The 12,446-nt window shown below is 43.2% G+C and overlaps 1 protein-coding gene across 6 annotated transcripts in view; it reads right to left on the minus strand.

Moving 5' to 3' along the window:
- The window catches only part of tenm2a (teneurin transmembrane protein 2a), a 221,344-nt gene that overhangs the window by 7,793 nt on the left and 201,105 nt on the right, over positions 1-12,446 (minus strand). For all 6 annotated transcript variants that reach the window (XM_051072189.1, XM_051072187.1, XM_051072188.1 and 3 more), the window contains 13 exons: positions 12,036-12,246; positions 10,597-10,716; positions 8,948-9,209; positions 8,393-8,660; positions 7,016-7,159; positions 5,766-6,015; positions 5,331-5,351; positions 4,957-5,186; positions 3,396-3,550; positions 2,991-3,092; positions 2,498-2,671; positions 1,517-2,154; positions 1,013-1,188 (listed from right to left, as the gene is read on the minus strand). In XM_051072189.1, the coding sequence (XP_050928146.1) occupies positions 1,013-1,188; positions 1,517-2,154; positions 2,498-2,671; positions 2,991-3,092; positions 3,396-3,550; positions 4,957-5,186; positions 5,331-5,351; positions 5,766-6,015; positions 7,016-7,159; positions 8,393-8,660; positions 8,948-9,209; positions 10,597-10,716; positions 12,036-12,246 (2,751 nt within the window). The remainder of the gene's footprint in view (positions 1-1,012; positions 1,189-1,516; positions 2,155-2,497; positions 2,672-2,990; positions 3,093-3,395; positions 3,551-4,956; positions 5,187-5,330; positions 5,352-5,765; positions 6,016-7,015; positions 7,160-8,392; positions 8,661-8,947; positions 9,210-10,596; positions 10,717-12,035; positions 12,247-12,446) is intronic.

The raw sequence follows: 12,446 nt of genomic DNA on the forward strand, positions 1-12,446 counted from the left end.
TCTGAACAACCTCGTAATAAAACAGAAGCGAGGGAGAGGGAAAGAGAGAGAGAGAAACGAGAGCTTGAGGGCCAAGGAGAATTCACTGTGCAGGAGTTAATGAAGAGAGCGAGAAAGAGCGGAAAGAGAGGGAGATGGTTAAGTGAGTATGTCAGCAGAGAGCTGTGCTGAAACCCACACAGTGCGGTGGAAACCTTAAATGACTTACAGCTCTGTGAACAACTCTCCCCTTCTCCTCCTGCAACCCAGGTGGATCAGTGAAAACATCTACAACTTATTCTCTCTGAGGCCTTGAGACTTATATAACCCACACTCTGCATTCATACTTCTGTCACACAACTTGCTCCGGTCAAGAAAAAGGAGACAATTATTCTCCTCCTTCTTCATCCTCCTCTAAACAGACCAAATAAGCTCAGGGATCATGGGAACTGGTGGAGAGCTGTATTTGTTTGTCGGTGCGTGCCTGTGTGAGGGGAAAGCTTGAGGGATGAGGAGGATTCACTCTACATGAGTTAATGAATTTTGCTGTGATGATATTCAAAAGCAGGATGATCCCAGCTGGGATTAACAACTATATATTGGTAATTTTACTCCATGAGAGGGAGTGAGAGAGGGCTGGCTGTGGGTATGGATGGAAAATAATCTCCTGGAGCATACACATAACTGAGTGAAAATTACAAGACTTTCAATTAGAGTTGGCAGGCTGACGCATATTCACCATCACAGAGGAAGGCTGTGTTTTTGAATAATAAGGTAAAGTGATATACCTCATCAGGGCTTTGAATGCCATATAAAAAGACCCATTTGAACTTTTTACGTTAATCTTTATCTACTCAAAATATATATAATAAATATCATTCAGATCTAATTTTAATTTCTGTTGCCTTATGTTTATAACTTGAGCTCAGCATTTGTCAACCTTCGTGCCACACGCTGCAATTTCACAAGCATTTAAAAATTCATGACCAGTTCATTTTCTGCTGCATGTGCTGTACATGTGCTGAGTCGCTACCTTGCACAACAGTGTATGAAGCTTCCACAGAGGACAGGTTGGTGATGACGGTGACATCGTCATCTCTGCTGGAGCTCTCAATGTCGATGTTGATGGAACGTTCAATCTCGCGGTGGAGACTCGTCACCATGCCAGTGGGGTATGTCACGTTGGTCAGGCGACCCTCGCTGTCGTACCTGGGAGATGGGATATTGCAGTGAGGGTCAGTGGCGAGGAAAGGACGTGTTCATACTTGTACCTGATATATGCTGAAACACACGTACACACACACTCTCTCTCTCACACACACAGACACACACACAAAAACTGACAGAGAGGGATGTAACGGGTCATCTTATAGGAGTTGGCTGTAATTATAAAAGCTAACACTGGGGGGCAGGAGTACACTGCGCTAGGTGCACTAATAATTGGGAATGCAATTCTACTTTCATTTTGTATTTCAGATGGACAGAAAAATGTTGAAAATATACGAATGCATATTCTTGCCCTCTCTTACACACTTACTGGTAAAACGTGGTCCATCCAGTCTCATCAGCTTTGGTGGCCAGGAGGCCTGTGTTGCCACTGTAGCCCATCAGAGCCACCTCCTGTCCCAGGGCCGACACACTACGCAGCCCCCCTGTGGGGTCCAGTCCTAGAGTCACTACTTGATTCTCGGGCAGCAGCACCAGTCTGAGCAGGCCAGCTCCTCCTCCCTGGCCCATACCATCCCTCCTCACTTTAACTGTGTTGTTGCAGTTGTCCACTAGCATGGCCAGCTCTCCATCAGGACCATAGGTGAAATTGTAAAGGGGCTCCCCAGTCACTAGGCTAATTGTCTGGATATGAAGCCCCTCCCCGTTGAAGACATACAGCTCCTGTTCCCTTGGCGATGCAACCTCGTACTGTGCAGAACCTCCGTAGCCCACGCTTGATACGGCAGGGCCGGGTCGATTGGCTCGCACAGCTCGGATTCGTATGTTATTGAGGTCTGCAATGAAGAGCGTCCCATCAGGGGATACAGCCAAGGAGGTGGGGGAGTTCAAGCCAGCATCAGGGGCGTAGCCATCATCACCATAGAAGCAGTTGCAGTTGACGTCATTTTTGCAGTCACAGTCGGAGGCAGCACCAGCCAGGAGAGAGATTTCTCCATTAGTGCTCACCTAAAAAAATGCACAGACAGAAAATGAAAGAGGAGAGTCGGTTAATAATGTCATTGGGAAAAAAGTCACTACTCAATGAAAGAAAATGTATTACCAAAAGCAAAATTCATTTAGAGTTATCAAAACAGAGGATTGGAAAAAAAAACCAAAACATAAAACTGTCTGAACTGAATGTAGAGTCTGGGGATCTGAAACAATCTCAGACTATCTAAAAAAACACCCACACAGCTCAACCAGCTGTGCAGTCCATTTTGATCGCTAAGAAAATAACTTGAGTACAACAAATTCATTCAAAAACAACCAGAGAGCCAAAGACAGCGTGCGGTACTTCTCCATCTTGTACCTGTCTAACGCGGTTGATCTTTTTCTCATCTGTCTCAGCGATGTAGAGGATGCCGGTGTGGGACAGGGCAATGGCTGTGGCGCTCTCCAGGGCAGCGTGGATAGCCAGCTTACTGAGGCTGTAGTCAATGCCTGGCACTTGACAATGCATGGGCCGACCTGCTATGATGCTCACCTGTAGGCAACAATGGAAAATGTCACATTGATGATCAAACACCTAGAATAATTCCACCATAATGATATTGCTATTGAAACAGTGCAGATGAAACTTTCCATAATGAAGTAGATTTCAGAAAGTAGAATATTCTTGGAGTTAATTAATCAGTAATGTTGCCAGCACTGTGAAACTTAGGTAACTATGTTAGAACTATGTTTGAAGTTTTACTTCTAAATTGGCCAGAGAAAGTCTAATTGGGACTAAATCTTGTCAAAGCCTTGCAGTGAATGTCCACCCTAAGGGATTTGCAGTGGCGATCCAGCCTTGTGGTACAGACCTGGTGATTCTCAGTGATGCGCAGGATGACATTGTTTTCCAGGACATAGAGAGAGTTGTCCATGGGGTTCACCGCCAAGTCCGTGGGCCACTCAAGACGCACCTGATAGGCAGAAACAGAAGTTATACATGAGACAATATCTATGCTGAGGGAGGCATTTTGAAAGGACAAGGTTCAGACAAGTGTCTTCTTCATTGTTTTAAGTGACTGCAGTTCTCATTCTCTTTTGATTCATTCATTTATCAATGGACTCTTTAATCCCTCCCTAAATCAGTCTCTCCCTGACCTCCTGGCTGGCTCGTTTCCACACATTTGTCGTAGCTCAGCACTCACGGGGCTGTTAGATCATCATCTACTGTGCCATCACCCTCTTGTCTCTTCTGCACTTCCTCCTAACCGCCGTACCTGGCTGACGTCCATGCTGGTGTCACAGCTCAGTGGCCGTATGGCGGTCAGATCGTTGGCCCCCAGCAGAGTGGAGATGATGCCGTTCTGGTCCACCTTACGGATCATGGTGGCATCCACAAAGTACATCAGCCCATTTTTATCCACAGCGATACCTGTCAAAGCAGAGATGAACACCATGAGCGACGACTCATAACTCAAACACTGCAGGCAACCCATAGACATTTTAAGTCAATTAAACTTCACTCTTTCCACTGGCTGAAAACAGATAGCAGCCCTGACAGCTGAATTGCTCAATGCTTCATCAAATGAGAGGGAACAAAGTGATGGAACGAGTGTTAGAGAAGTGTTAGTTTTGGGATGAGTCATCGGGATGCGGAGCTCATGCTCCTCCCAGAGGGCAATTGTAGACTGCAAGCAGATTCTTTAGAAAGGCAAATGATCTGTTGCACTCTACTTCCTTCCTTGATTTTCTCTTGATGCTTTCTCACTTTTTTTTTTTTTTGGTTTTTGTCACCCCAACTATTCTATTTTGATTTGTTTCTACCTTTCTCTTTTTTATCGTTTACCAGTGGTGCAGTGTCAGCCTTGTTGGTCTAACAGGCAGCAGGCATTCAGACAGGTGTGTTTGTTCTAGGCAACTGTGCCCTAAAATAACTTTAGACGCTTTGAGATACACAACAACAGATGGAGGATACAGCAAAGGGCACAGAGCAAATGAGAGAGAGAGGAGGAGAGGAGAAAGGGGAGACGCAGGGAGAGATAGTGAGAGAAAGACGGGGAGGAAACAGGCAGAGAGAGGGCAAGCTGATGTGCGCTGGATGACTTTGCCTGTGACAGGTAAGACGGAATCAGTACCTCATTGTCTTCACCTATCTCTCCCATCTTATCTTGTAAGAACCACAAACACACACACACACACACACACTAACTCACTCACACTTACTGTATATATACTAACATCTGCAGTCCCACACTTGTAACACTGACAGGAAATGTGACAGCGTGACATCCTTGACAGTTTGGTGTCACAATGTTCTAAGATCCAGTGATCCACAAAAATAATTCCATTAATAAGTTTAACATTAACCTGGTTTATAACCTCCTTCTGTCTCCGCCCTGCTTTAGTTGAGTCATAAGACTGAGGATGATAGAATGATATTCTGATCAAGGAAAACCTAAGGGGCTCTCAATTTACATATCTTGAGTGCTGAACTATAGTTATTGATCTGAGTGACTCTGCCTGATAAAAAATGTTCAAAAAGAAAAAATCACAAAAGCCAATTTGATTCATTTGAACATAAAAAGCTAAAGAATGAACTTCAATTAGACATATGTTACTGGCCTTACTGGCACTATTTCACTGTCACACTATCTTACAACCCAAGGTGACGTCTTAACAGTACAAAACCAAAAGATGTAAAGATAAAAAACATCTCCCATTTTAGAAGTGGGAATCAGAAAGTGCTAACATTTTTGCTTGATAATTGACTAAACCAATAAATGAATAAATCAAAATCATTTTTGATTCATTTTAAAAAGCTTTTTCCCAGTAGCTCACCTTTGGGGCTCATAAGTGTAGCTTCAGTGGCTTTACCGCCATCGCCGCAGCGTTCATCAAAAGGCAGACACTGCTCCCCCGTCCCAGCCACCACCTCTGCATTGTCCGACAGCAGCCGGCCACCCGTTAATGACCGAACGCGATAAATTCGTCGGGAGTTGGTGTCTGAGATGAATAACGCCCCAGATACTGGATCCACAGCCAGGAAGTACTTATGGGTTGGGTTATTACTAAGGTGACAGAAAAAAGTAATGATTATTATGCCAGTGAATAGATTGATTTAATATTTTCAGTGAAGATTGTTTCAAGTACTTTTGCTATTATTGCTGGAGTGTGTGCTAGAAACTTTTAATTTATTGTTTTAAGGATCTTACCTGTGTCTGAAATCTTTGTTCCTTTGTTCGAGATAAAAGCACAACAAAACAAATGTTAATTCACACAGTCTGTAGAGAGCAACACAAAGCTGACTGTGGTGTGAACAGCAAAATTTAAACATGGGTAAAAACACCCTGGAGAAATGGTATCCAGTACAGTGTAAAGTTCTGCTTCAATCTTGCCATCCCTTGTGTCTCACCTTATTCTTTGGGTTTCAAGGGAGTATACAATCCTACATGTTCTATGTACTGATCCAGTCTTTTCACCCTCTTCTTATCCTGCCATCTTACTTTAATCTAACCTTCCTCTATCAGTACTTTTCCTGCAACATCAAAAAAAACCTCTAGATCCCAATCTGCTTTCTAATTGATTATTCTTTTACCCTCTTTTCTTGCCCTTCCTTTATAGAACTGATTTGAAGATTTGGGCTTTACCTTAATTCCAGGATACCAGTTGTGTTCATAGATGGGTAAACCCTGCGCACAAAGTTGAGGTCCCCAACGTAGAGGCTGCCATCGATGCCCATTGCCAGGGCGACCGGCGCCAGCAGCTTGTTGCCATCTGCGAGGCCGTTACAGCTGGGGCAGGAGATACTGCGCCTCCGGCCGTTTCCCATGATGCTGGTGATTACAGGGGGCTGCTCTGTCACAAAGATGTTTTCACCACTGCCTTTGTGAAGGATGCCTGGACAAGAGAGAGGATAGAAAGAAACACAGGTAGATTCATGATCATTATTACAGTAAGAGGATTTTGATAAGGTGGAAAATTTTACACCTATTAAACATCAGCATATCAATGTGAGCATGTTACCATGTTGATGTTAGCTTTTAGCTGGTAGCATGGCAGTAGACTCTTAGCTGTAGTTTTGTTAACAAAGGTTCACTAATGTAGTTCACAAGTGACATTTCATTTTTTTGCATTTTATTTTAATATTTTTTATGTTGTCATGACATTAGTCTTTGTGATTTGATGGCCCAGAAACAACAGTGCAGCATTGCATCATTTTCAGGGAAAACATTATTGCACTGTACAGCAGACTAACAAGAGGTGATGAGGACAAGCAGGTGTTGTTGCATTCCCCCACTTCTAAAAATACCTCTATACACTGCTGGTTCCTCACTTCTGTCCATTCCATTAGTACATTGATTGTCACAGCAGGTGACCATCAGTGCTTCAGCCCATTTATTTTTCCATGCTTTTTAGCATTACTGCACAGAGTGTGGATAATAGTATAGTAGATGATGCAACAAAAACAACTCCCACCTGCCCACCACCATAGAGATCCTGAATCAGTTTTCAGAAAAGGTGGCGCTGCCCCCCAACTCCCCGACCCCCTGTCTCTGCTCTAGTAGCTTCTCCTGATTGGTTGGTGTAAACATACACTCAGCAAGGTTGGCGTGAGTGGATGAGGGAGTCAAACTAAGTGAGACAACACAAGCTCTTCCTGTGAAAATTCTCCCTGACAGGTTAAAAGAGGTGCATGGCAACCCAATGTGAACCACAGGAAGCGCAATGTGGTCTACACCCTCCCCAAGACAATAGCAAGTTTAGTGAGATATACTGTACTGAGATGTACTGTAAACCTGCTACACATGGGAACTGGATAAATATAAACTAGAAGGGAAAACAACAACTGGAAAAGTCTGTGCTTTTTGTGCAAATATCAGGGTGTGTCTATACATACCACTGCGTGTGTTGAGTACATGGTGCTTGTTGAGTGACCAGCCACCCAGGTTGGTGGGATCCAGTTCATAGCCTTGCAGAATGGCTGTCCTCTTCTCCCAGAGGATGAGACTAGCACAGGACTCGTACTCATATCCCACTGACACTATATATATGGTAGAGAGGGTAGGAGGAACAGAGTGGTAGAGAGAGAGAGAGATGGGACACAGAAAGAAGTGAAAAGACCATAAAATACAAAAAACATGGTGACAGCAACACAGGAAAAGAGGCTATGAAAAACTCAGATCATAACCTCCCAGGTTCATTTAAATTGTGAAACGTGTGATACACAGAGAAGCTAGTTAGCACCTGTACCAAAACCTGCACTCACACCTAACTAACACTCTCACATGCTGCTAAATCAATTAAAAACCTTGTTAATTGGACAGATTGCCTGATGGGCCTTTAAATCTACAGGCCATGCCGGTTGCCACAGTGAAAACTCTGCTGGTGGAAACATTATTTCCCAATCATGCACATGTGCTGACAGAGTCTCAGTAGATTTGGATAAATGTACAAGTAGGGAAAAGGAGTTGACATGAGGATGCTGTATGATGAGACTACTTTTATGTGTTTGGATGCATGTGTATGCATATACTGTAAGTGCGCATGCATGTGTATGCGGCTGTGTTCCTACTTGTCAAAAGGAAAAGTGTGTTGACACCTCAACTCCCACTTGAGTCACAGTGAGAGTGCTGTTGCCAGCACCTTTTCGGCTTCACTGAAAACAGTAATGTAGTATACCTGCATTTCTATCCGCGGTTAGCAAAACATAACCTAATTGTAAACCATGTATATTCTTTATTGTCTTTCTGAGAAATGTAAAATTACAGTTACTCCAGGGAACTCTGGGATCTTTGAGTGAATGTAATTTCACAAACCATATGCCCCTAATGATTTTAGTCCACACTGAAGCCCCAGATGTCCACTGCATCTGTGGCCTGACAGCAGTGTTTGGCTGACAGCATCTGTGAGCGACTGTGACAGCAGAATGTAATAGCACTGAGGCTCCCCTGGACTCCTGCTTGCTGCTCCAGTAGCTAACTGCTAACTCACCCTGATGGCTAATAACCCTTCACCACAGTTACGGCTGGCTGACTGAACCACACGCGGCCTCAATGAAAAATAGACCTCTGGAAAAAAAGCACTTAACTGTGGCTATGCTGCATGGTGGATGGAGGCTGGGTTACTGGTGTATTATCTCTCCTTCAAGCTTCCTAATTAGCACTCTCCTCCTTCATCAGAGCCACTGCTGCCTTACTGGTAAAATTTCTAATCTATTCATTAAGTGCAGGGCTGGAACCCTACTAGAACTTCTCCATATATCCATTCTACTCACCAACAGCTTCAGAAAGCCCGTAGACCCTCTGCCCATATGCATCGGTCTTATCCCAGATGTATGTGTAGGCCAAGTTGGGTGAAGCGTGGAACCACTTCTGGAAGAGGTGGCCCTCCACTGCTACCATTAGGTGAACCTTCAGCAGGCCCATAGACACCACGGCTGGGGTCATGGTCACCTTGAGCAGAGAGCGGTAACCCTGTGTCCTGGAGCTTAGGTAGCACAGCTTTAGGCTGGTGCCAGGCACCTCGATCTGCTCATGCAGCACCTGGAAGACAAAGAGAAGAGATGACAAGAGAGGGGGATTAGGTGGGATTTAGAGAGTGAGGGAGTAATGGGGGTCACGCTTCCACTGACGGCTGAAGGACAAAAAAAGGTGAAAAAAAAACAGAGGAAGCAATAAAGGAATAGAGAAAGAGGGAACAAATGGGGGGAAACGCTATGGAAGCGAAAGGAGAAAGAGAGCTAAAAGAGACAGGCGTACAGGAGAGTGGGAAGAGAGCGAGGGAACCAGAAGGAAGATTAACCGGCTGCCAGAGGTCAGTGGTACTGCACCTGTGTCTCCGGTATGATGGGTTTCTCCCCTGGCTTGGAGCTGAAGAAGGAGGAGAGAGGGGATGCAATCACAAGAGGGTCAGGCCTGACGAAGCCGCTCAGGTCACAGCCCGGGATCGAGTTCTCTTCTGTCTTAAGCACCAGAGTGTCCATAGCATAAAACTGGCTCCAGGGCAGCCACACGGTGCGCTCCTGGCTCAGGAAGGGGGCACGCTCGAACCGCAGAGTCAGTGATGCACCACCGTTAGCTATCAGGTCAAACCTGGAGAGGTTTGTGAGAAGAGGATGGGAATGAGGTACAGGTGTGGAGTGCTCTGGTGGATGGACTCATACTCTGTCAGTGTTTCTCTTCTTCTAACTTAATATTTACTCCACTGCTTTAGAAATAATTCAACAACAAAAACACCTGAAATAAATATTTCAGCATTATGGCACAACAAACCTTTACAACACACTTGTCTAGACAGTCAGTCTAGACAACAGCTGAAAGTCTGAAACATGAATATTACAGTGTTAGAACACTTTCAGCATAGATGTGATTTTATTACAGTAGGTGTTCTCCTTTAACACCGTGGTCCCAAATTATTGTTAACAGCTGTGGGTTAATGATTAGGATATACATTCACAATAATAGCCAGAGCTCTGTTAGTGCGGCCAGGGTCCTTAGCAATTGAAAGAAAAAAAAATATTCATCAAAACTAAACAAGGTCAGGCAGGGACATCAGAACATGTTCGCAAGTCTGTGAAACTAGTAAGTAACTGCCTCTGAAATACAAGGTCAATGAAATGTTACCAGAAGTTCAGATGTTTCAGCAGCAGCTTGGCCTAAGTGGAAAAAAATGCTGCAAAGAAATGCTGCAAAGAAAAAAAAATCATTGATAAGAGGAGGAGAAGAGTGCTCAAAGACCCTGAGACAGGAAACACAGAAACTGCACATTTAATGAGCAGAGGTCAGTCTGAAGAATCGAATTTTGGAATAACATGTTATGGATGTCAGCCAGACTTAAATTTAATATAACTTGTAGGGAGGAGAATTGGACAGAAAAGTCAAATTAAAGCAGCCTAAAACTCCCTGCAAGCTGGAAGTCCTGAGGAAGAAATAAAAAGACATATCAGGTGGGTTAACCAAATGTGTTTGGAAAGTGGCAATTAAAGGATTATGGTGCTTCAAAATCCAGTTGCAAGATTGTTTTTATCTTAAAAGTTTCTTTGATGGCCATTATTTATACTGAAGTTCTGACATGTTTATTTTGAGTAAAACCTCTACTGCTGTCCTATGTAAAACTATATTCTCTGTACATCTTTCCATTGTTTTTTTGCAATGTAAATATTTTCATTTTAGTTACTACTTAAGGGAATTGTAGTGTTTTAATTCTAATTTGTGTTGCTCTTGCTAAATATATTTACTCTGCTCTTATTTGAAATCCATTTTCTTTTTTATATCAAATTATTTGTGGCTTCAACAGCCTAGTTTCCTCTTAGGATCGTTAAGGTTCCTTATCTAATCTAATCTAATCTACTCTAATCTAATCTAATCTAATCTAATCTAATCTAATCTAATCTAATCTAATCTAATCTAATCATACAGCCTATGTGGTGAGGTAGTTTCAGAGTCTCAGCAAAGCGTGCTGGGTAGCTGTTGTACATACATTCCATCCTGCCGTGTCAGCGTGTATCCGTAGTGGGGGTAGTTGACAAAAGACACGTTCACCCCCACCAGAGGGGTTCCATCTGTAGTCAACACCTGACCCCGGATTAGAGATGCCAAACTGGAAGAAGACAGAGGAGACAAGAGTGAGGGAGAGACAGTCAATCTACGAGCCAAATCTTCCTAACCATCAATCATCTGGTTTGATTAATCGCTCCATCTCTCAATCATCCAATTTGCCCATTCATTTATTGCTCTGGTCTTCTACCACTCATTAATTAGAAACAATCAGCAACCCACACCATCTAGATTAGCTCATGTCAATCATGTAAACAAACCATGACAATGTAGATGGATATGTGTGTATGACTGTGTGTGTGTGTGTGTGTGTGTGTGTGACTGTGTCCTAGAGAACTGATATAGAATAATATCTAAACATTTCAGAGTGTCATCACTTTGATGAGCTATTTTCCTTGAAACATCTGATGTGTGCATGTGTAAATGTATGCAGACAAGAATCAGCACCACTGGCAGTGCTTCACAGCTCCACTAAAATCTATGGGGGAATCTTGGCTTGGTCTGCCTTTGGCTCTGGGATTTGTTAAGGTCTTGGCTAGATCTGCGAACCACTCTGAAGTCTGTTTGATATGTGTGTTGTTGGATCTAAGGTTGGGCTATTTTTTATGGCATGCATTTATTCTTAACAAATGTCAAACTTTCTAAGAGCATCAAAGTGTTAATCTGTAACATGCAATCTCACAGGAATGTACAATCATTTTTTTAATGCTACTGGCATACACAATGAAAAACAACATGGACTCCTCTAGATGACACAAATTGAAGACAAAAAACTTTTTATCCTGAATTTCTACATTAATTAGTATTTTTGATATATGAAAAGCATTTCTGAGCATTCATACATCAAAAAACCCTCTCTGTTCTCCTTCTGGGAAATGTTTAAGTATTTTTGATGACTCACCCTGCACTCACAGATAGCAGATACTCACAGATCCAACAAAAATGAACTAGCTAACCCTTCACCATCATATAAAATGTAACAACACCATGGGTCAGAGGTGTGTTTTGAAATATTAATTGGCTAAACTTTGTTTGCATTTCCATTGGTGGGTGGTTTCAATGTGATTAATATATATTTTTTTAAGTTAAAGGTGCTCTCACTGCTATTTTTGCGTGATTTTAAGGCAACTACACAACATGTATGAGAAGAGAAAAACACTGTCATGAGTTGAATGTTTGATGCTCTCATTTTGAAAAGTCAGAACTGGGAGGTCTCTGGGCAGTTTTGCCAAGCTCTTTTAGGCTATGATCTGAAGCTACGTATGCAACTGAGCCTCTGGTTGTCAAGGATACCACTGGTGGCATGGATATTAATAACGAGTAATTATATGCTATCCTTCATGTGTATGTTTCCTGTCATACCTGGAGTTGAACGGGTTTTCCCCAGGGATGATGTGGGTACTGTCCCGTCCGACAAGCATTTTGACGCGGTCGTAGAAAGAGCGGACGGGGGGCTGGGACGTCGGGCTCTGCTGGATGACTTGCAGAGGGTCCCGGGAGCCACGGCAAAGTGGGCTGTTTTGACAGGGACTCTGGATGCAGCAGTCTGGGTCCATGCAGTCGGTTAGTCCATCTGATAAAGGAGGGAAAGAGCAATAATGAGGTGGGGGTTTAGGAGAAGCGAGGAATGTAAAATAGCTACTCCTGCTTCTTCCATTCTTGATGTAATATTTTGATAATCTTTGTTTCTTTCACAAAGGAAAGTTTAATTTTGCCATCTGTAGTGAGGGCTCTTCTCATGAGACCTCTATCTTAATTCTCTTTCTTGTTTTA

Source organism: Lates calcarifer, linkage group LG8 (genome assembly GCF_001640805.2).
Source record: "Lates calcarifer isolate ASB-BC8 linkage group LG8, TLL_Latcal_v3, whole genome shotgun sequence".
NCBI classification, from domain to species: domain Eukaryota; kingdom Metazoa; phylum Chordata; class Actinopteri; family Centropomidae; genus Lates; species Lates calcarifer.